The sequence below is a fragment of the Lissotriton vulgaris genome, chromosome 6 (assembly GCF_964263255.1).
Source record: "Lissotriton vulgaris chromosome 6, aLisVul1.2, whole genome shotgun sequence".
NCBI classification, from domain to species: domain Eukaryota; kingdom Metazoa; phylum Chordata; class Amphibia; order Caudata; family Salamandridae; genus Lissotriton; species Lissotriton vulgaris.
In genome coordinates this window covers 129509878-129534853 of record NC_141694.1, presented here as the reverse complement: position 1 = coordinate 129534853, position 24976 = coordinate 129509878, and the positions used below count along the sequence as shown (strand labels likewise).

Genomic DNA, 24976 nt, shown 5'->3' with positions numbered 1-24976 from the left:
TGGGACACTAGAAGCATCCCTGCAGGCATACCTTGTTCTCCTCAGTATGAAATGAGGATTCTTATCACCATGTTAGTTCAATGTTTTCCAACTTTTATTCAATTAGTCTCAGTTCCTTTATCTTTTATACTTTTGACAGATAAAGTTCTGTTGTAATTCATTTGCAATCCATTCAATTCATTTCACAAAATGCGGCATTATTATTCCATCCAATGCATTTCGGGCATTACAACCTGCCCTTCATCCTGGAACAATACTACAAAGGAAAAAGGAAATGTAAAAGAAAATCAAAAAACATAGTACGATCTGCTTATTTCAAGTGTCATCTTCTACTGTTGTGGACCTCTGTATTCTTAACTAGAAACTGACTAGTATTGGGCCAACAATATGAGAAAATACTAGAAAATACTAATATCATCCTGTCAGGAAATATAAAGGTCGTGAATTGTACCTATCACCTACTATCACATTACATCCCGAGTGAAATTCAAAAAACGGCTATTTAGCCTACTCACATGCCAGTTCTGCCGCATCAATATATCAACGTTTGGTCAAAAAGCTGTCCAAAGCAAAAAAGCAGTAAACAAACACGTTACAAAAGCTACGCTCTACTGGCAGCAATTCCATTATCACCATTCTATACTTATGTTGTCACTATGATCATTAATCGCCACTAACCCGATATCCGCTCGCTTGTCAAAAGCTTTCTCGAGTGTAAACCAAATTTCTCAAAGCCCTCCCTAGTGGCCAGCTTGATTTTGTCCATAAGCACCCTCATTGGTCATAGTTCCGATCACCTGATATAGAAATGGAAAACATACTTAGTGCTCGATCGTATAAGACATTGAATGCAAAAAAAACCTTATCTCTTGGTATATTTAACAGCTTTTGCACACTATCTTAATATAGTATAATGCATTTAGAAAATTACAGTGCTAATATGGTGCTAAAGCGATAACGGCGGCTTGGGGGTGAGAACCCTGCAGTATGAAAACATGTCTCTCGGAACACTTAAAGAATGAGCTATAGTGGAAGATATCTGAATCTTAGACAATCTCATAAGCTAAATAAAGATCGTACTAATGTTAAAAACAAAAGATTACAATATCAAAAATTATTAACTGAAGCGCAAGAATCTATTTTTAGCACCAAGGCATATTCATGATTTCATAAATAACATGATAGTTCTATGCGATCATTGAGCCCATTAGGCTTATGTGTACATAGTTTCTGTATCCAAAAGTTCTCTCTTTGTAGGAGATATTTTGTATTGTCTCTCCCTTCCTTTTTGTTCACATTCTCCAATACGATAAGTTTTAACTGTGAAATATTATGTTGTGCCTCCACAAAGTGCGCAGCAACTGTTGATTTCAAGTTTTCTTGTTCGAATGTTCGATTTGTGTTCAATTAGCCTAGTCTTTATGCGTCTTTCTGTCTTTTCAACATACATTTTTCCACAGGGACATTTTAGGGCAGAAATTACATTGGCTGAATCACATGTAGCATTTGTTTTCAGTTAAATTTCATGACCTTTCATAGGATGGTTGATCTTGTTTCCTTTGATGATATTATTGCAATTTCCGCAATTTAAACAGGGTTTTGTTCCTCTGAATATTTCCTCCTTTATGGGTTTGTCTTTTAACATTTCACCTATATTACGAGCTCGAGTGTAAGCAAATAACGGTACTCTTTCAAAGATTCCGTTGAAGTCTGGTTCAAGGTTTAGAACTGGAAGTGTCTAATAATAGTTTTTTTGAAACGTTCACTTAATGTTGAAAATTTTGAAACTGCCACTGTTCTTGTTTCTTCGATCTTTTTTTTTGGTTTTCAATGGTTCACCTCTCGCAATTGAATTTACTCGTTGTCTTGATTCCTCAATGATGTGTTCAGGGTACCCTCTTTTTGAAAATCTCAATGCCATTTCATCCATTCTAAGTTGCAGTTTGGATCCGTCTGAAGCGATTCTTTTAACTCTCGCCATTTGAGAGAAAGGTAGATGGTTTTTTAAACTTTGATTATGAAAACTTTGAAAGTGAAGCATGTTGTTTCTGTCCGTGTTTTTCTTAAAGATATCCGTCTCAAAACCCTTGCTGGTGACTGAAATTTTTACATCCAAAAATGTAACCTCTGTTTCCGAGATGTCCCATGTTAGTTGTATGCGTTCATCTGCTTTGTTAAATTCAATGAGTTTTTCCAGAAGTTTCTCTTTAGAGTTTTTCCAAATAATGAATATGTCATCTATGTATCTTGTTAGTAGTTTCAGATTTTCCTGCCATTCTAGTTTTGAAAAGATATGTGTCTCTTCGTATTCCTGCATGAATATATTCGCGTATACCGGTGCCGCTGAATTGCCCATGGCGGTTCCAATCATTTGCTGATACCAGTCATCTTTGTAGTGAAAGTAGCTTTGGTATAAAGTAAATAACATCAATTCCATGAGGAACATCTGAAAGGGTGGATCTAAGTCTGAGTTAAGTAAAGCTTTTTCAACTGCCTCTATTCCCAAGAGATGCGGTATTGATGTATGAAGTGAGCGTACATCCGCAGTACACAAAATCAATTTTTCACCTGGTTCTATTGGGACTGTTTCCAGTTTCAATAACAAGTCCGTGAATTAGCTGGACTGCCCACTCCTGGACAGACTGTATTAAACTGTTTCCATTTGTAAATATTTTTGGGGGCTGGGGAATGATGGACTGATTGCTCAGAAATTGCTTCATAACCGTTCCCAGACTGATGAGCAGCAATGATTTTCTATCTGTAAAAGTCAAAGGTATCTTCTGACGGACGCGTAATCTTTTAGCACACATCTGAATGCTTCAGACCAAAGGGACAGAGTTTCCAAATTTATAAACAGTTGATTGTACTTCCTGATAACTGCTGGGATTTTTAGCAGCACATGTGGCTAGAAGTATCTCCTGGTAGGACTTAGACAGAACTAGATCAATTTCTTTGCTAATATATATATATATATATATATATATATATATATATATATATATATATATATATATATATATATATATATATATATATATTCAGTACATATCGGTAATATTCGTACCATGCCAAACTATCACTTGCAGTTGCACTTTAAAAAAGAAAAAAGGTTGTTGTACAATGTCATGTGATCAAGGCTCACCCCGAGCCGAAACGCGTCAGGACCGACAAGGCAACATCAAATAAATCCATTTAGCACTATCTAAGTGGTCCGTCTCCATTTCTTGCACAAGTGAGGATGAAAAACGGAAATCTACGATATATATATGTATATATATATATATATATTTATTTATTATGTAAAACTACAGAATCCTTGTCGTATAACTGTATAACATCCCTTCTTAAAATGGAATATGAGGAGAAACACCTATACCATGTACTCAGAATGAGGGATCTGAGGGGATACATCAGAGCATATCCGACCGAAGAAGGGATATGAAAAAAGAAATTCCCTCAATTGGAGGGGGGTGAGAAGAAACAGCTGCAGTGGCCTTAAAATTGGGGAGATGTAAGGAGAAACAGTTGCCAAAAAAGGGATGAGAAGAGAAATCTTACCACAAATGACCACTGAAGCTACTCTCAAGGAATGGGATTGGGGCAAAGTTCATGTGAAGGAGAAATATGCAGTGTGTTGTTGAGAGTTGGGCCAACTCAACACCCTTGCCTTACCTCATCAGAAACTGGATGTCCAACTTTGTCGAAAACACAACCTAACTTACTTAAGAAGAAATTCTCCAACAAATTCAAGTCTCCCTCCATGGATGCAGCTGATAGACCTAGCTATCGGGTTTTTACCCCTGGCTGGCACCTGTTAGATCTGGTGGCCTCTAGTTGGCAGAGGTAGGAACCAATATTCAAATAGGGACCCTTGCTTCTAGTCAGGGTTAGGGGGATACACTCTTTAGATAACCCCTGCTCACCCCCTTGGTAGCTTGGCATGAGCAGACAGGCTTATCAAAGGCAATGTGTAAAGTATTTGTACCGACACTCACAGTAACACAGTGAAAACACCACACATGAACTCCACACCAGTTTAGAAAAATAAAGTATCTTTATCTAAACTACACAAGACTAAAACGACAAAAATCCAACATACACAGTTCAAGAATATGATTTCAAAAGAGTTCGAGGGTTTGCATTAAAATAATCCACAGTTGTGTCATGTTTGGCCCAAAGTACCTGTATATGCGTCAAAAGTTACAAATGGAAGCTGCAGCGTCGAAAAACAAGCGATGCGTCACTCCTGAGACCTTGGGGAGGCCATGCGACAGCCCCGCTGCATGCAGCGGATGTGTTGCGATAAATCCGATCTGTTTGGGGAGGGATGCGATACCTTGTATGGATTCCGGTGCGCAGCTTAGGTAGGAAGCGTCTCGCACAGGCACGATGCGACAATCTTTGGGACGGCGACGAACTCAGGTGCGGCGGAGATGCGCGGCGCAGCATTGATCTTCTCCTCTCACGGCCCCTCGATGCGATGGGTCTGCGACGATGTTCACAGCAACGTGATGCGGTCCGCAAGCAAGTGGAGCGGCAATCTCACCCAGAGATGACAGGCTCTGCGACGATACTCGCAACAACAGGAATCTTCCCACACCGGGCCGGTGCGTTCCGCAAGCAAAGGATGCGTTGGCTCTTGCAGTGGCAACAGGCGCTGCGACGATCTCGATCTTCGCGGCGGTGGGAATTTCCTCGCACTGTCGGGGCTGCGCTCTGCAAGCGAGTGATGCGTTGAAATTTGCAGATTGTCTTAATTTCTCCTTGTCTAGCTTCCCAAACAGCAGACCTCAACCTCCAGAGGCCCCTCAGTCGGATTCAGCAGTCTAGATGGGGCAGAACTCTCTCAGCAGAGTTCAGGGGGGAAGCTGGGGGTGAAGTCCTTTTGTTCCTGGGACTTCTTGCTATTCAAGCAAGGGGACTAAGCAACAACAAAGTCCTTCCCCTTTCCTTGGCAGCAAAGCAACTGCAGGTCAGCCCACAAACACAGAGCAGGACAGTCCTTCCTCTTCAGTCTTCCAGCTTTCTCCTTGGCAGAGGTTCCTTCTTGATTCCAGGATGATCTAAAGTTCAGTGGTCTGGGGTCCTGTACTTATACCCCAAAACGTCTTTGTCCCCTTTGTGCAGGAGGGCTCTGATCCCGGTCCAAACCAGTTCTGAAGCACTCTGTTTACATGACTCCTTCTTTCCTTTCACAGTGCAGAGCAGAAACATCAGACACCGCACAGGAGGTGGAGCCAGCATTGTGGGGGGAAAGCACTGCCCTGGAGCACTTTGTTGACATGATTCCTTCTCTCCTTTCACGGTGCAGGGCAGAGACATCAGACGCACCACAGGGGGTTGAGCCAGCACTGTGGGAGTGGGGGGCAGGTACAGTCCTATTCAGGCCCCAGGTGCAACTCCTCCCTCCCATCTAGATGCAGATCTCTCTATTCACCACTGGGCGGACTCCTTCTGTCTCCTGGAATCCCCAAGCCCTGTCACTCACAAACCAGACAGTCAATTCACAAACAGCCAAAGGCACACAGAAAGGTCAGACAAGAAAGCAGCCACTTTCTAAAAGTGCTGCTTTCAAACACAGGATTTAAAAATCATCCTTCCTAAAAGATGTGTTATTAAATTCTGAGTTCAGGGATACCAAACTTGAATTTTCTATCTTGCTCCTATGGGAAGATATGCGGGTAAACATTATACACAGCATTCCCCATTATAGCCTGTGGGCAAGATAGCCTTTCAATAGTTAAAAACAAAAATGGCTGTAATTCACTACCAGAGCAGGTCACATACACTAGTACATGCTCTACCTTTCACATACACTGCACCCTGCCCGGGGGTACCTAGGGCCTTCCATAGGGGTGTCCAATGTGTACAGAAAGGTAAGGGTTAGGCCTGGCCAGTGTGGACACTTGTCAGGTCAGCATGGCAGTTAGCAATTGCACACAGGCACTGCGGTGGCAGGCCTGAGACACCATTTTAGGGCTACTCCTGTGGGTGGCACAATCAGTGCTGCAGGCCCACTAGTAGCATTTAAATCACCAGCCCTGGAACACTCACTCAGTGCACTTTACTAGGGACTTCCTGTTAAAACAAATATGGCAATTATGGACAACCAATCACAATAACAATTTCTACAGAGAGCATATGCACTTTAACACTGAACAGCAGTGGCAAAGTGCCCAGAGTCCTATTGCCAACAACCACACGACAGGATAAATAAAGGAGGAAGAAGCAAAAAGTTTGGGGATAACCCTGCAAAAAGGACCATTTCCAAAAACACCTAACATTATATCACTTATATTCCCCCTGGACACAGACTTTTCCTTCAGATAACCTATTGCCTTTAAAACCTTGACAGCATGGAACCATCTTTCCTCACAGATGCAGACATCAGCACAAAAGCCCCAAGGCCTGATCCTCTGCTACTTGCTCTACGGTCTCCAAGATACCACTCAGGCCTACATACTGGCCTGATGATGTTCAACAACATCAATCATACCCCTAAAGGAATGCACCGGCTCTCCCTCCAGGCCTGAACCATCTTTATGGCAAACTGCACCACATACAAGACCATAAGAAACAGAGCCCCGGAAATCTGACAGAAGAGAAGTACAGCAGGTAAAAGCTAGGACATCACCAGGCTTGAAACATAAAACTGCTTGAAAAAAAACATGCAATAGGCCTTCTCGATCTGCATTCTGGAGATCTGGAACAACATCTGATAAAGTCACAACTGCCCTTTTTTCCTGCAATTCAGGAAGTATCTGAAGACCCAGCTTTTGGAGAACACTACACCTCTGCTGGTTAGGATTCAAACAATTGATCGATATAAACAATACTTGCCTTCTTGCCTTGTCTCCTTGCAAACTATTTTCAATATTAATTCTGAGCTCCCATCCATATTGAGTGCTTCTGTGCCATATAATTAGGGCATATGTGCACTAGGAAATTCACGGTGCCTCCAGGAGGGCCTTAAGCCCAGAGGCACCCTTGGCTTTGCATTTCTTAAACTGCGATTTGTTATTAGGTAATCACAATTTAGGAAATGCACACCATTTTCTTTTTTGCCCAAAGAGGGGAATTCAATGGCATTACATATTTGCGAAACTCTAATAGCGATTCCTACTTTGTAGCTGATAGCAGCTCCTACTTTATAGCGAATAGTGATTCCTACTATGTACGACTCACTATTAGGAAATCTCAAATTTAGTACATATCCCTTTGCATTTCTTAAATAGCGATTCCTATGGAGTCGCTGTAGGAAAGTGGGTTTCTGTTGCAGTAACCCCCCCACTTTTTGCTAGACTACTGATGCACTTTTACTTGGTGTGCCCTGGGTCCTTGCCAAACAGGTTCCCAGGGCCTGTGTTCTTTCCCCAACACAAACCCAATTGGCATCTCTGGCCACAGATCAGCCCCTGGTAAATGGTACCACAGGTGCCCAGGGCACTGCAACCAGAGAAGGCCTCTAAGGGTTGCAGCACTTATTGTGCCACCATTAGAGGTCCTGTATCATTACACTCCCACACTGTCTTTGCAGGCTGCGTGTTTAGGTGCAGAACAAAGTGGAGAGTCGACATGGCACACATCCCTGTGTGCCATTCCTACAACCCACTGCCTGGCATAGATCAGTCACCCCTCTAGATGGGTGCACTATACCAGTGGTGACGGTACAGGTGCATGAGCCCAGTACCCCTACAGTGTCTAGGTCCATTCTTAGACATTGTAAGTGCAGTGATGCCATTAAGAGTATATGGTACTGGGAGTTTGTCATTACGAACTCCACAGCACCATAATGGCTACACTGAAAACTAAGAAGTTTTGAGGTTACTGAGAGTCAACTCAGCTGATATACCTGACTTTGTGGGGCCCTTCTTGGCTTCATCTTCCAGTTTTACCTTGCTGAAGATTTTCAAGCTCTGAATCCTTTCTAAGCCCAGAGCAAGCCTTTTTGGCTGGGACAAACCATTTCTCCACCACTCTCCATAGCAGGCAGCTATGAAGAATGCATAGAACCAGATTCACCAAGTCCCACTGACTAACAAAGATTTTTATTTTCCAGTTTTCTTTTTTCTAATTGAACAGTTTTGCTTTTAGGAAAAACTCTTGATTCCAGCATCAGATTTTTTTATTGTTATTGTATTTTTTTTAATACATTTCTCATTTTATCTCACTTAGTTTAGAACTTTTAAGTTCAATATTTCTTAACTGCTTTGTTGTTCTGGTGTTGTTACAAATGCTAATGTTAATGAAACAAAAAGAACCACCTCTAAGAGGATTATCATGTGTCGAGAGATGTCAGACATACACAATGTTTGTTAAAATACTCCTCACACACCAAAAGGGCCCTTGGTGTCATGCTTCATCATCGGGGTCTTCCGGCCCCGCTGCGGGACGGGGTGTACTGCGACTGGCGACTACGCTGGAGCACTAGTAATTTGAAAGTGCTATGTGAGGTGTATATGTTGTGAGTGAAAAGGGTCCAGGGTTAGTGAGAGTGATTTTAAAAGATACCTGGCCTTATGGATTCAAAAAAACTTTATTTGGTCATAGGCTGGTATCGTTAAAAAAAGTGAAGTCTGAGAGATTGCGCTAGTAATGTGCGTATTCTACTTTAAGTGTCAACATGTTTCGAAGCTTGAGATGCTTCTTCGTCAGGACAGAGTGTGATCCCTCAGTCACTTACTATGTTGTTATCAATATGTGCAGAGAATTATATACAAGTGATATTAAAATACAATACCTAATTGGTATGACTTTTCTAAAGCTTGTCAGTATTTCTGAGTATAAGCTAGAAACATAAGGAGACTATGCTCCATGAGCCACTGGGTCGAGAGTTGTAATGAAAGTTTCATATATTGTCGTGCAGTCTGCTTGCTCTCTCGCCAACCTGTGGTTCCGTGGTGTGGTTACAAATGTCAGACTTTGGGGGGAGGGGGGTCTGTCACAACTCACATAGATATTGTGGCCTCTCTGTCGGAACAATCCATTGAATACAATCTTGGTGGCCTAAAAATTAGAGTGCTCCAGTAGGCCATCAGGGGGAAGGTTTGACATATGGAACTTTAATTAGAAATGACAAAATGGTGCGTCTTGATATGGATTTGACAAAGCATCGTGATTGGGCATCTCATCCTAAAATGGCTGCCAGCAATAACCGAACCTCTGATTACTGTCCACAGTATGAAATGACTTTGGCACAGTTGCTCTTGCTCAGTGTATGCACCCCCAGTGATATACAGGGAAACATCCTTTACAACATAACTGGTACAACGCGGTACCGTTACGATGCAGCTTTAACAACGAAAGTCGTTCCAACGACTTTTGCTGGAGGGCGCTCTAGGATAGGGGATAGTTTAATTTCCTATCCAACACCTTCCCTACTATCCACGGGGACTGGTGTTGGAATAGTAAATTAAACTATTCACTATCAGCGCCCCCCAACGCAAGTCGTTGTAACGACTTGCGTTGTTAAAACTGCGTCGTAAAGGGACACGTTGTAACGGTACGCGTTGTACCGTCATACATCCTGGTATACATTATAAGATGCAGCTGAATAAAAGTAACACAATGAATTGAAATGCACAAATACATTGTGAATCACTGGGAAAATGATAAGAAACGCAGTCAATGAATCAGCAGTACCACATGAAGTTTTGTGATTTGACTATTACCTCTTAATCATTCTGTGTATCAAACATTTTGTCTGCACTAAGCTGGTATGACTGTGAACACCTTCGATGCATGTGATGCATGTGACCATAGCTGCCAAGGTTTCAGATTGCTTATGAGTGGCATTTTCATAATTACAGTGTAAATATGAGCGACATTTAACTACTATGAGTGACACTTTCTCACGAACAGTATAATGTCACCCACACTTCGGGGCTGATTTCGATGTCGGACGGACCTGAGTCTGTCTGACATCGATCTGGAACTGGGACCGACCGACCTCCTGTCGGCGGTCCCAAACCAGCAATTAGGATGCGACTGAAACTGTTTGGTCGCAATCCTATTCTATACAATGAGAGCATGCGTTCCAATCGGAGTGCATGCTCTCATTGTAAAGAGCTGAGGTGCAGTTCATCCCTGCACCCCGTGGCAGGCACCTCAAGGTGCCGCATCAAAATCGGTCCCTTTTTAGTAGCATGGCACAGCCCACAGCCTAGGTCGGACACCTGTTGCTGGCGAGGCTGCAGAGAAACAATCAATTAAACAGAGACTCCTTGCCTCAGCCAGCCTGCGCCTCCCTGGCTGGCAATCAATCAAATGAATGGCATGATCAGATCATGATAAATTGACAGGGTCTGTCCAGGCTCTGTGCCACGGGGACCCCAGGCCGACTCCAGGATGTGAGAGGTGCCCCAGCGGGGATCTTCTGTCTATGCATGTCTCCAATTAAGCCCCCCTTTATTGCAGTTTAGGCTGACCCAGTTTTTGGCATGTATTTAGAAGCTTCCTTTTGCAGATGGACATCCACATCTAATTGAGACTATGGTTTGAGCAGGGATGATTAACACATTAATTAGGCGGGTGTGTGGTTTTGTGTTTTGGTCTTCAAATTTCTTACGTTCGTTTGGCTTACTGTGACAGCAAGACATTTCCACATCATAATATTTTGAGAATCCTATACACTATCGCCATCTAGTGGAGTTTGAAAAACAGCACTTGGAGCTCAGCTTTTATACCTTCCGTCCCAGCAAAGACAGAAACTGGAACTATAGCACTTCAGGACACAGTTCTTATGCACGGCAATCTCAGGCATTAAAGTAATGCAGGAAAAATACCAAAAAGGTGTTATTCTAACGCGAGATGTGTGCCACTTAGCAGGGCTGCGTAACTTGTATACAACCACATACAGGCAGCACAAGAATTCTTTTTTTTTTTAAAGCTAAGCATTATCAATCAACTTGCCAAGCCAATAAAACAGTGTATATCAACAGATGGGTGACTTAATGAAAAAAAAATGCTATTTAAAGAAATAATTCTCCGTTTTGTGTATGGTATTGCAATGGTTAACAACTTATTTGTTCTGCTAGTCCAATTTTAACTGGTCTCGTCTCATGAGGCAACTTAAAGTATATGGTTGTCTTGACTAAAAAAAAATACTATGGATTTTTATGAAGTGGAGGCAATAAATCACCCATCAATGACGTTGAAAAAAAATTAAAGATCTGGCAAAGGGAATTAGTAGGGCAGAGAAACGCCCAGCTCAATAGATTCCTCAGTGGTGTTAACTCAGCACAACAGCAATTTGATTAGAGGTTATAACGAACAGTTTTCTTTGTATCATTTTCTTTAAGTCTCATACAAGTTGAATCAACCCCTCAGCAGTGCCCAGATCCATACACTCCGTGCTGTGTCATACTGCGGCCACCATGGACCCGGGGAGGGCAGGATCTGTTTCGCTCGCCTTAGCGTCCTATCCCAAATTCCTCCCATGAAGGATCCCTTTCCTCCAAGACGTGTTCTTGCTAGAGCAAGCGTACGGAGGAAACGGTAAGGCCGGACGCGGCCACGCCTTTCCCGCAGACTCAGGATTTGTTTTTGGCCCTCTTGCGCATACGTTGGACACTCCAGTCACGTCACATTAGTGTATTATGTTGCTTCGACTATATCTATATTTTATATGCTTAATTTTTATCGGTAACACTATCTTTCAACGCCTGTCTTTGCTGTATCGAACACAGGGCCCATCCACTCTTAAGTGTCAAAAGCAAACACAGTATCTCTCCTCTTCAACTAAAGTGCTACACTGTACAGTACGCCTCCTCGAAGGGCTCACAAACACTAATTAATAAATATAAATGCACATCTGACAATTGTTTGCCTTTTATTGATGATTCAAATGATTAATTTATCATTTATCTATACGTTCCTACTTTTTATACATTTTATTCTAGTCACATTAAGTTCTTTGTATTTAATATCAAAACACTGTTAATGGTTTTGTGTTGACCTTCTATACACTGACAATCAGTATGCAAAGTGGGCTCTCGCTCAGGGCTCTCGCTCAGGGCTCCCGCCTGTTAGGGAGCCCCCTGATAGAGCCAGCTCTGTTCTGCATAGAATCTTGCCCGGATGACCTTTAAAAATCATTAAACAGATTTTTTAAATACAGTTTTTCCTTTAATTTATTTTTAATGTGGATGATGTGTGAGAGTCTATAACAGACATTTTGCAAAGAATCGTTGTGCCTATATTTCATGGAACATCAAAAAAATGTTTATTTTAAATAGAAACTGAACTTCACATATTAGAAATGAGAGGGTGTCACAGATATGATTTTCATTAATATTAGTATGCTGCTCCTGGGTTACAGTTTTGAAAACACACGTCACTATCCCTGAATATTAGATGTACACACATTTAGAATTTGGATGAGGGTGTCTGTGCATGGTCAGTGACCTGGCCAAAGAGAGCATGAAAGAGAAGACATTGGATCATAAATTCAAAGCTGTTCTGAACAGGGGCCCCCAAGCTTAGTTTGGCCCAGGACCCCAAAAGTACTTAAGATGTCCCTCCCTAAACAGCGTGGTCAATAGAACACACATACCCAGCATGCTTGTTTGTTACTCTTACCGGTATTTACTTTTGAGGTCACATGGGCTACATCAAGTTTCTGGGACCTGCCCGAAGACCGCGCCAACGAATTTTTGGTGAAGGGCTTGGGCACATCTGGTGCCTTCTGAATTTTGGAAAGCGGTGCAAAAATACCTGAAAGAAAATGTTTGGCTCGTACTTTAATAATTAAAATAATATAAGTAAGAAACAGTAAGATTTTGCATGTATGTAGAGAGAGAGAGAGAGAGAGAGAGAGAGCGAGAGAGAGAGAGACACTGACACACAGAATAGATAAAAGGTAGCCTTGTAATATGGTTTATTTTTCAATTGAGATGTTCTGTGACATCCAAACCACTAGGCTGAAGGCAGACTTCTTTGTAAATGTCATCATAACTCCGACGTGGCAATATAGGACCATTACAAGCTACCCATACTTTATTTCGTTTATCACATGTTTGTTGTTGGGTAGTTAGCTTGAAAAATAGGTTTTCTTTAACAAAGGGCACTGATTAGCCTAACGTTGGCAGTGGACACTGATTAGACTAAACTATTGATAAAACAATGGGCAATGGTGAGGGCCAGAGAATTTATGGGATTCTGGTGCTGCAGCGTATACAGCATTATGATGGATTTGCCGTATAACTTGCAGATTTCACAAAAATGTCCCTAGCTCAAACGGATGGCAACATTACTGCCAAAGAAAGCCTCACAAATGTTTCCTATTTTTGCCACCTAGTTTAGAAAACACTCCTGCATAAACTGTTGCTCCATTTCACATAATCCCAGTAGTCCTACCAATGGTCAAGGTCTGCGGAGTGGCTTGCGAGCTGTCATTAAGGTAATTAAACCAATCCATATTTCACAGGCAATCATGAAATATTTGCTATATTTCACGATTCTCTGCAAAACATGGGTTTTTATACTACCTCAATTTGTGCAATATAAGCACCCAAACATAAGGCATGAGGGGCATCATGACCCTCTCAAAGTTTTGGCCACTTCCCACACTCAACCTTGTTAATAAATAGCATATTACACTGTACACATCTGAACATCCTACATATTACACAGCGGCGGTTGTGGTTCAGCCGAACTTTTCATTGAAAAAATATCACTTTATGCAGACGATGTCCTGCTGTTCATCACCAATCCCGACATAACAGTGCCAGAGTTATTTAGGGAACAGGACAGCTTTGGGGCAAGAGCAGGCCATACCATAAACTGGGACAAATCGGTTCTCTATGACCCACAGTGGAGGGAGCAGTGGGGAAACGTCCCTGAGCGTCTGGTCACTACCTCCACAGGCTTTCAATACCTAGGAATATATATTACCCTAGACAGGAAACTCTCATTCTCCAAAAATATAGACAGAATCATGGGGGACGCGGAGCAGGTCATGGCTAGATGGAAACGGTTGCCGCTCACGCTTCTGGGCCGGGCGGCAATGTATAAAATGATTACCCTGCCTAAGTTCCTCTACGCGCTCCAAAATGAATACTACCCGCTCCCGACTACTACGATACAGAAGATACATGCAGATCTCCGCACCTTTTTATGGCTGGGAAAGCAACCGCGGATAGCCCTGCAGACGATCCAATGACACCAATATAGCGGGGGAATCTCCCTACCTAATTTAGAGGCCTATTACTGGGCGGAACACCTGACTCCGATAAATGACTGGATTCATGTCCCGGCGGACCACCCGACATATGCACTCGAAAGATATAAACTGTCACCCAAAAACATACTGTATTATCTGTACGGTGGTAAAGTGAGGAAGTCGCTCCTACCTGCAACGGTAATCACACTGAAAGCTTGGCGGCAGGCCACCAAACGTACGGGATGGGAAGGGAAACCCACCAGACAAACACCATTATGGCACTGCCAGTGGCTGACAGAACTCGGTAAGCTCAGGGGCTTCCAACGGTGGGACGACATCGGTATATCAAACATAGGCGACGTAATCTCCAGGGGTGAATTGAAGTCATTCCAGGCACTTCGGACTGAATTCGGGCTACACCAGTCACAAATGTTTAAATACACGCAGCTGAGACATGCCTGGAGGGCACAAAATATCACACTTCCGGAAATACCTGAATACGCACCGCTGGAGGGCAGACTCCTACAGGAACATATAGTGGGCAAAGCGGTTTCCCTCACTTACAAAACCCTGACCAATAATATGCTGGGTGACTTGACGAGACTAAGGGGCATATGGGAGGCAGATGTGGGGGTGATGGAGGATCTAGACTGGGAGATTGTCCTCATGCACCCTCGAGAAGTAGCGATCAAATCTAGGCTACGTCTCATTCAGTTAAACGTGCTTCATAGGACGTATTTCGACAGAGTACGGCTCCTTAAAATGGGGAAAATAAGCGACCCAGCATGCCTTAGGTGCTGCCGACAGCAAGGGGACTTCTATCATACCATATGGGGGTGCACAAACATACAAACCTACTGGTCACACATTTTTATTGAACTTGGGGAAGTTTTAGGGGTGGAACTTACACCGGAGCCTAAGCTGGCCCTATTGGGCATGACAAATGAGGTAGACCTGCCGCGACCTCTGCTCATTTTCTTGGTACTAGCGTTGGTAGTTGCCAAAAGAGACATAGCAAAATATTGGGGGGCCGCAGAATCGCCGAACATTGAGGAATGGAGACGGGGGCTGGACCTCTATATGGCAGCGGAAAGGGTGACATATAAGGCGAGAGGGTGCCCCAAAAAATTCCGTAGAGTGTGAGCCAAGTGGAGACAGTATCATGGCTTGGAGGAGGCACAGTGAGGGACTGCACCGGAGGGAAGGGGAGGAGCGAAACCGTGAATGTGTCATGAAAATGGGACTGTGTTCACTGTAAATCCCTCTGTGAGATACCTCGGGAAGTTGAGAACAGGTTGTGACATAGAAATGCTAAAGAATGCGGTTTGGTGGGGGGAGGGGTGGGACGGGAGTGGGAGGGTTGCACATGAGTATGTAAATGTAACCGGAGAATAAGCTTCGAAAGCAGCCCAAGGTGTTAGACGTGGCTCGGCACACGACAGTCGCATTTGCGGCAGTTCAGTTGAACAGTTGGGGGGTGGGGGGGATAGGAGTTGGGGGTTAATGGGGACTAAACTCAATCAGAAAAAGCAGATGATCAATATGATTTGAAATGCCAATACCAGCTCCGCTGGTATGCCCTCAACACGAAACTTACAAACGCCGCACGACCTCCGGGGTGTGGGCTGAATGGCCGTGTAACACTGTGTTCTACATAATGACTCTCCCACGTCTGGGACGGCTGAGATATGCATACCATGCTGGTAATTTTCTTTGTATCTGCAATAAAAATAATAAAAAAAAAAAAAAGATTCCTGCCAATCGCATTTAGGTTTTTTAAAGAAATGTGATTTGCTGAATAAGAGCTCTACCTGTTTTTTCAGCCATCTTGGATCTCTCAAGTCTGATATGACGCAAGAGTTTTGATCTGAGAAAAAAACAACGTGAACAGTCATGGGGCCACTCTCAGGTGGAGAAGTGTGGCTCAGGGGTTAGAGGCGGCAGACCCAGAAGCTGAGATCGGTCCTGTACCAGGGTTCAATTCCCCGCCTCGGCGGGTCTTGGGCTCAAAAATTCCACGGACTCGATAATTCTCGTTCCGGTGCCTACTCGACTCACGGGTTCACACTCTGCGACTCTGGGCAATAGCTTGCTTAATCTCCACTACGGCCCCTCGCGGCGGGATGCCTGGCTTTCACCTTGTGGATACCCTGCTGGGGTTATCTCACAGGGGAATACCAGGACGGGTTCTCAAGGCAAGCGCCTTGATGCCTTCGGGTGATACGTGCGCTATATAAATCGCAATACATTTACATTTACATTTACAGTGGTGCCTGACCCTAGGGAACAGATACGGGGTACCCGGAGTGTGGAAATATCAAGTCTCACACTAGACAAAAACTCCAAAACCAGCAAATGACTCAGGGGTCACAAAAGAATCAAGGGTTACAAGGGAAGCCAATTTATGTGACGGACTCAATGGTCATTTTGTGGTTGACTTTCAAATCACATGAGACTCAAGAGTTTAATGAACCTCTGATCACATCTGACTATGAAGTTATAACCTGGCACAAAAAGAAATCAAGACAAGCACTTTAACAAGTGTCAGTCCACATGCAAAAAGCAGTTATTGTACTGACCCTTCCTGAGCATGCAGATGGCTGTGCACTCTGTGGGTGGGCCACAAGAATGGGGAGGGCGCACGACCTGGACACAGGAAGGGCCCCGCACCAAACACCCACAGTAAACAGCCAAAATCTGTGAGCAGTGGGGGTAATTCAAGATATGGAGTATGATCAAGACTACTGATCTGAGAAAAAACACAATGTGCACAGCCATGAGTGGCACCCTCACGAATGCCTGGCCTCAGGGAGTGCTAAGGGGTACCCAGAGGGTACAAAACTCAGGTCTCACACTAGACAAAATCTCCAAAAGCAAAGAATCAAGGGTCACAATAGAAGCCATTTTAGGTAACTAAATCGGCGGCCATTTTGTTATTGACTTTCAAATCACTTGAGAATCAAGAGTTTCATAACTCTCAATTAACTTCTGACTCGAGACGAGGTATATCCGGGACAAAAAAAATAACAAATCAAGGCAAACACTTTAACCAGTGTCTGTCCACAAGCAAAGACCAGCCCTTGCACACAACCCATCCTGAGAATGCCAAAGGCTGTGCACGGGAAAGGCCCTAAAATCAACACCCACAGCACATAGTCGAAGGCCATGAGCAGCGGGGGTAATTTAAGGTATGGGTTATGGAGGTCTGGCCCTGTGTCAACCCCTGTAAGGGTTGACTGGCAGCGGAAGGTTCACCACCAACACCCACATATATGGGGTTGGCTGACAGCAGTGGGACGTATGCAGCGGAGGTTGGAAATTAAGTACTTCATAAAAATAAAAAAATAATGAAATTCACTGGAGAAAAAAACAGTTAAAAACGGACTTATGGTTCCGGTTCATACTCAACTAACCACAGAAACTGGGCAGTTATGGTTACCAAATCACACAACGCACACCATGACCTGTGCCGACCACCATGCACAACACCAAATTGAAAACAGTCTAGAAACAAACTAAAGAGAACAACATGGTAGTTGGCACACATTAAGTTACTCAATAACTTTTAACTGTGGGTTTATTCTGTGAATGCGATGTATATTTGTGATGGATAGTGGGGTGGTGGGGATTTGCTTCCCGGCCATATCATGGATCAACAGTGTGTGCCGTTGGTCTCAGGCCGGCCAAGCGGCTAAATGGCATGGCCAAATTATGGCGCCTCCCAGCAAAGGTCATAATCACAGGTTTGCAGGATCACGCACTCCGAAATATTCATATACCATACCAAAAATTGCTCAGTTTCAAGTGTGCAGAAGGGTACACTCTCTGGTTCTTGAGTGTAAAATCAATAAGTGTAAGAAAGCGTTCCCCTACTGGCGTTCGTCCCCATCAGCACTACCCAATGTCCCTCTCAGATGAGGGTTTAATTTGCAATAAATTCCAAATCTGAGAGGGACATATGGCAGTGCTGAAGGGGACGAACCCCAGTAGGGAAACGCATCCTTACGCCTCCCAGCAAATGCCATGCTGGGAGGAGGAGGGGACATTTCTGGGCTCCCGTTGGGGTTTATACGGAAACCATTACCCACTAGTGTTTCAGATGGTAGATCTCCTCCAGCACTCCACCAGTCACCCCCTCTCCCACACACGAGAATCTTTCAGCTCTGCATCTAAACAGGGCATACAGTGTGATCCCTCCATACACTCTAAAGCCCTAAAGCAGCCTGGACCAATTTGCTCAGTCACTAACACCTCCAGGGACGGCTTCCACCAAACCTACTGAAGAAGCAGAGGTCCACACCTGCTCATGAAGCCGGTAAGGAAGACTGAACACTGAGCCAGGACACATACTTACAGTGGTCTTCTTACCAGGCCAGGGATCCTGAGGGCTGGAAGCAACAATAGTGTCTTTCAAAGGGAAATGAAGCTGCATTGTGACAGAACCATCAGGTTGGATAGACCTGCCTTACAAATAATGACTACCTCTATATCCACAGTTCTGCTGGAGGCAGCCTCTGAAGATGGAGTTGAACAGGATGGTGCCTACAGGAGAAGTCTGTGCTCAGACTGACTTGGGATGAACAGCCTGAACTCCAAAAACCTCACAAGATAACGCAGTTATCTACCATCTCTGCATCCTGGTCCCATTTACAGACTATGCAAAGACGCTTACGTTTCATTCCTCCATCTGATGATAGTGGTGTAAAGGAATGTTCAACCATTATGATTTTTTTCAACTAGACTGTGCCACAACATATTCACAAATTGGTCTTCTAAATCTCACTGGCCTGGAATCAATAAACAGCTTAAAGAAGAAACAGAAATGTGTAATTTGTTGTAGAGCACTTTGAAGTGAAACACTTGTTCAAAACTTTCAGACAAAACTGAGGCAACACTGAATTATAGATATTTTTTAAAAAGTTGCTTGCAGTTCTGTAAGGACTACCTAAGACAATCACAGCACTGGTATGAGTTAGGAAAATAGGGTCACGAATTCTCTAACTTTTAGCCGCTCCATGTGTGTCAGGAGAAGGCAGCATTTCCTATTTTTTCTCTAACATACATTATTCACGTATTCATCAGCCAAATATTAAATTGAATTGAGTTGATACAGTGAAGGATGAAATAGAGGTACCCTGACTTTTTAATTTGATCTTTTATTCGAGTATATTTTGAAGCCTTGAAGAGCGCTTAAAATCTGATCTATGAGGAATAACTACAACTGAATATGAAATTATATCATGGATGACAAACCTTCCTCAGGCAATCGAGAGAATGTATGCATGTGCCCTTACTTAAGTAAAGATACAGTATAGAAACTTACAATGATCTGTTGAATGCTACTGAGCCAGATGTCCAGTGCAGCAGAGATCAACAACTTACCGTATCGTGGTGGACAATTAAAATACTGGACTCCTCCAACACTCCCGTTGTTCTTTCCTTCTGGCTCATCCATCTCAATGCCAGCCCACTGCCCGCTGGCAAAGTCTGCGGTTCCACAAAACCTTAGTGTGCCAACCTAGAAGAGGAAATAGAGTTGAGGTGCTTGACAGATCAGATTACAAATATGAAGCTGGTATAATCGTGACTTAGATACTCTAAGACCAAGGGAGTTGATATTTTCCTGGCGGAGGCGCGATACACCATAGCTGTGGGTGATGAAATAGCATCCGTCTAGTTAGAGAAGTCCAAGAAAAGGTTTAGACCAGGTGTCTCCAACTAGTGGATGGCAAGCTACCAGACACCCTCAGAGCAGGTCACAGACTTGAGTTCATTTTTAAATAAGCACACTGTCATATTTCCCTTTTAATGTTAAGAGAAGAATGTGTTTATTTCACATTACTACCATCAAGCTGAAGACAGCAGGACCTGATAATGAGCAGTGCTCTGCCACATTTATGACCCAGGCTGGGGCACAGAGGTGAACAACTGAAGCAGTGAGACATAGAACTTTTAAAATTCCTTGTGAACTCAATATTGGAGCTGTGAACAAAATTAGGTTTCTGAATGCTTTTAAATCGGAGAAAAATTAAATGAAAAGTTACCTTAATGATTAAGTTAGCTCTTCATTTTAATGTTGTCCTATCTCAAAGTGCTGCATTTACAAACAGCAGGCCTCTTACTCCCAATGGCCAGTAGACACTGTGCCATAAGTATAACTGAAAAGTACCGCCATATATTTTAAATTAGAGAAATTTAAAGTGCAGAAAAAATGTTCCATATTATAACATTTTGCCAGAATATTTCTCTGCACTTTAAATTTCTCCCATTTATAAAAAGATATTGCATGTTTGTGTTATACATGTAACAGTGCCACATATGGGGAAAGGTATGTCCTGTGCTGCAAGTACATATGACACAGGCTCTCAGTCACCCACACAAATATATCCCATTCAAACGCACATATGTTCATACATTTCCAAAGACCACCCTCTCACTGACATACCTGGCAGGCATGTCAAAGTCCCCCGAGTCAAAGTCCTTTGTTCAAACCATAGTATCTGGCTCTGTGGACATTAGGTTTAAAGTCTAGGAAGCTGGTCGTGGGGGTGTGTGGTAACAATGTGCAAGTTGCTCACAAGGATTTTCACTGATCAGAAGTAGCTCTCACGACAGAAAAGGTTGAAGACCCCTGCTTTAGACAACTGCTTTAGACTATGTGTAGTCCACATATGTTGAGGACTCCCGCCTTGAGCTCTGCGCATATATACGGCAACATATCAAGTCCGACAGGAGTAATTGGTCCAGAGTATAAACCATGAAACAATACTAAAAGTAGGTCACAACATTTGTAGGTACAGCTACAGACATTTAAAGTACTATATTTTCCTCTCTTCAAGTGATCCTCTCACATGTATGCTTTCACTTTTGTACAAGGAGTGCATAGTTTTTCCAAGCTGTACTATCTGAAAATAAAACACTAACTTAGAGAAACATCGGGTTAAATTAATTCACTTCACACAATGCAGGCGCATAAAACATTCGCCTGGCTCTGTGCCATGCTAGAAAAGTTCGCCTTCTCCCATCACTTGAGAATGCCTCCGGCAGCTCCACCTCCTTGCGGAGCGAGAAAAGCCTGTGATGGCCCAGCTTCTTGCCTTTGGAGCCCAGCATGCGAGCAGCAGGGAGTGCTCAGGGGGGCTCGACGCAACCGTTTCACATCTGGCGGCGACTCACTGGAACGAATTACCACTAGAACTTCGGCTCACTGATGACCACCTGGTATTCAGGAAGAAATTGTAAACCCATCGGATTCCTAGGATCTGATCAGTATTTTAGAGACCTTCTCTCAATATTCCACCATTGACTTAGGTTGCGCTCTCCTTAGCGCTGCGATATCCATAAGGATGAATGTTGCGCTGTATAAATAAATAAATACATGACTAGGATGATGGAAAGTGTACTTCTCCTACTTGCTTGCTACAAATCTGTTCACCTCGTGAGCTACACTTTAACTTTTTCCATCCGTTGATTGCCACATTTCTTGCACTTTTGAAAACTGCAGCACACTTTAAGCTCTCTGAGCAAAGCTGCTACTTTGCACCGAAACAATAAAAATGTGAATCCTTTTATCAAAGAACGTGTGATTTTATTTGGTGCAGAGGTAAAAAAAAATGTGAAAGCCAAGTTAACAAAAATATTATTAGTACCAGAAATCTCTATCTTCTTTGCTGCATCCTTTTAGTGACCCTTGCACATATCTTGTCTAGTAGGACAGTTCTGAGTATGAAAGTGAAACTGGGCCAGTGCACATAGGAAAGTGCCTCCACGGCCAGCCTCAGAACAACTCGACTGCTTTAATTGATTTATACCCTCATGTATCTGTGTAGCTCACATGTGACATATATAAAAGTGTGTGTGTTTTGGGTTTGTTATTACACATACATATATATATATATATATTCATATCTCGTTGTATTACTTTTGGTATGCAATAAACACTTAGGCTAGTGAGCACCTCCAAGAGAGGATTACATAGAAGAAGCATTACATCAGTGGAATTTGCGGAGTATGCAGTCCATGCCAAACTTTATTATACTTCCCTGGCCACCCCCTCGTTTTGTACACAAAGGGCCTGATTAGGAGTTTGGCAGGCGGGATACTCCAACACAAATGTGACGGATATCCCGTCCACCGTTTTACGAGTTCCATTATATCCAATGGAACATAATGGAACTCATAATACACCAAACGGGATATCCGTAACATTCGTGATGGAGTAACCCGTCAGCCAAACTCGTAATCAGGCCCAAGGGTTCTGCCTTGACGCAGTAGTCCATGCCTTGCGTCTATTCCTCTACTGAGTGGGCCAGTTTGGACAACCAATGTCTCATTTGGCGATTGCGAATCCCAGGGATACAAACAATCTAGTGCTTCGACTGCCACCCCGTTCATCCATCAATCCGGGGATCATTAATTTGGGTCTTGGTACAACCGGGCTGCCTACTACTAGTGATAGAATAGTAATGATGCTGCATCAGTATCCCGGTATGATGGGAAAGTCCCATACTGTGTCGAAGAAAGTGCCTCTGGGTGATTTACTTCTCAAACAGTGCGGGTCTAGGCTGAGCTTCATTTTACTCAATCGAAAGGGGCTATAGTACACTCTCTGTAGGTATCTTAGTTGGATATGCCTCAGTCGCGTGGAGACAGCCAGCATTCTGGGTGCCATCTTTGCCTCTTTGCAGTCTTGATCCTCCAGTGTGCCTACATCAAGTTCCCATCACTCTTTCAGTACTATCATGGAGCCTGGGGTGTTGTTCACCAGCATGAGGTATGTGGTTGAAATTCATTTCCTAACCAGCCTAGTCAGCATAATATGTACCTCTAAAGTACTGTACTGCGGGAGAGGCCAGTTCGCATGTGCAATAGGAAATGTGCAGCTGGCCACTGGGTCCAGAGGAACTTTACTACTGCCTACTGCAAGGCTTGAAAGAATGTGGTATGCTGTAGAGAAAGTTTTGTGTCATGTATAGTAAGCGTGGAAGACATATCATTTTGACCAGTGCCCTTTTGCCAACAATATTTAATGGGAGACTTTCTCATGCATCCGTGTCTCACCAGGTCTGGGAGAGCAGGGGGCGATATTCAAGCCCTATGCCTATTGTTTGCAGAGTGTTACATGGATATCCAGATATATAAAGTGTTGGTCCACCCACTGCAATGCAGTCCTTGCCCAAATGTCTTTGTGCACTCCATTAAATGGAACATAAGTGGATTTAGTGCACTTAACAGCAAGGCCAGAGGCATCCGCATAGAGACCAGGCCTGTGCAGCAGCCTGACAGGGAGGTCTCAAGGTTCATCTGGGTACAGTGACACACAGTCTTCAGGGTAGTTGGGCCACCAGAAGTCACTAAGTTGTGCATTGCGCCAAATCCATCCCAGCAGCAGCTCTATGAAAGGGCGAAGAAAAGAGACTACATGGGGCAACCTTGCCTCATTCTTCGCTTGATATTATTGATTGGGGATAGTTCTCTATTTACTCTAACCCACGCCCAGAGTTTGGAGCATAAGACTGAAACATATCTGCAAAAGCGAGCACTAAAGTTGATTCGCTCTAGCAGGTTGAACATGAATCGCTAGAGGACTGAATCAAAGACTTTTTAAAAGTCTGTTGACACTAGGGCTCTACGTTCCATGACTTTTGTCGTTAAAGCTAGGGATTCAGGTGTCTCAGGTGATTAGTTCAGGCATGAATCCCATTTTGATATGGGTGTATTAAATTCTTTATTATCTTTACTAGTCTATTTGCTAGTGCTTTTGCCAAAACGTTGGTCTCCATATTGTAATGAGTTGGGCCAATATAAATCCTATTTGTCTGGAGGTTTCTGAGGTTTGATAATGATTGAGATCGTGGACCACTTACAGGTTGTGAGGCAACTTGCCTCACTTGAATGCTTCTCCATACAAATCTAGTAGTGGAAGGCTCAGGCGTGAGGCATAGTTCTTTAAGAATATGGAGGGGTAACAGTAAGGACCTGGAGTTTTCTCAGAGGGGACTGAATGAATGGCAATTAGAATTTCAACAGTTAGTGGTTTCTCATGACCTTGGCTATTTGACTAGTCTAGGTAATAGTAGATCTTTCACAATCGGATGTGTATGTTCTGCCGTTGGCAATCGCTGTTCCACGTAAGGGCGAGTGTAATATGATGCAAATTCCTGGCCAAATAATTGAGGGTCTGTGAGAATGTAGCTCATATGGGAGCTGATGCTGGGGACAACGCATATGATTTGCTCCCTAGTTGCCAACCAGTAACTTCCCTGCCCTGTGCTCAACCTTGTATTACTTGTATTGTGTCACGTTGTAGGCCAATTAGGTTGTGTTGAATTATTTCTGCCAAAATGACTGTCTTAGCATCTTAATTTTATGTCTCCTCTGAGTATGTGGGGGTCTCGTCAGTTCCCCTTCAGCCTTAGGTATCTCCGTTTTTAGTATAACTAGGTCATTATATCCTCTGCGTTTGGCCGCTGCATGGCATAGCCTGTGCTTGCAAGACTGCCTTCAATGCCTCCCATAATATCGCTAGAAACCATGCCTTTGTTGTTGTCTAAGTATTCCACTACATGCTGTCTGAGGAAGTCAGTGAAAGCTTGTGGGAGAATTTGGGTATTTACCGGTGTGGCCATGTCAGCTAAGGGTAGAAAGAAGTAGTTTATCCTGGAGGAGGATCTGTATGAGTGGGAGTAAAATGTAAATTCTTCAGTGTGCAGGTGGAACAACCACCAAGCGTCAGTGAGGGCCAACGAACTAGCCAATGCGCTCAGTGAGGTGGAGTTATGGATGTGGGTGGAGTTAGTGTTGGCCTCTGGATCA

The 24976-nt window shown here is 43.4% G+C and overlaps 1 protein-coding gene across 5 annotated transcripts in view; it reads right to left on the bottom strand.

Moving 5' to 3' along the window:
* Window positions 1-24976, bottom strand: part of CLIP4 (CAP-Gly domain containing linker protein family member 4) — a 303168-nt gene that overhangs the window by 107193 nt on the left and 170999 nt on the right. For 3 of the 5 annotated variants that reach the window (XM_086926148.1, XM_086926150.1, XM_086926151.1), the window contains 2 exons: window positions 19544-19679; window positions 12580-12714 (listed from right to left, as the gene is read on the bottom strand). In XM_086926148.1, coding sequence (XP_086782274.1) covers window positions 12580-12714; window positions 19544-19679 — 271 coding nt within the window. The remainder of the gene's footprint in view (window positions 1-12579; window positions 12715-19543; window positions 19680-24976) is intronic. The other 2 variants (XM_086926149.1, XM_086926152.1) reach the window with 1 other exon arrangement.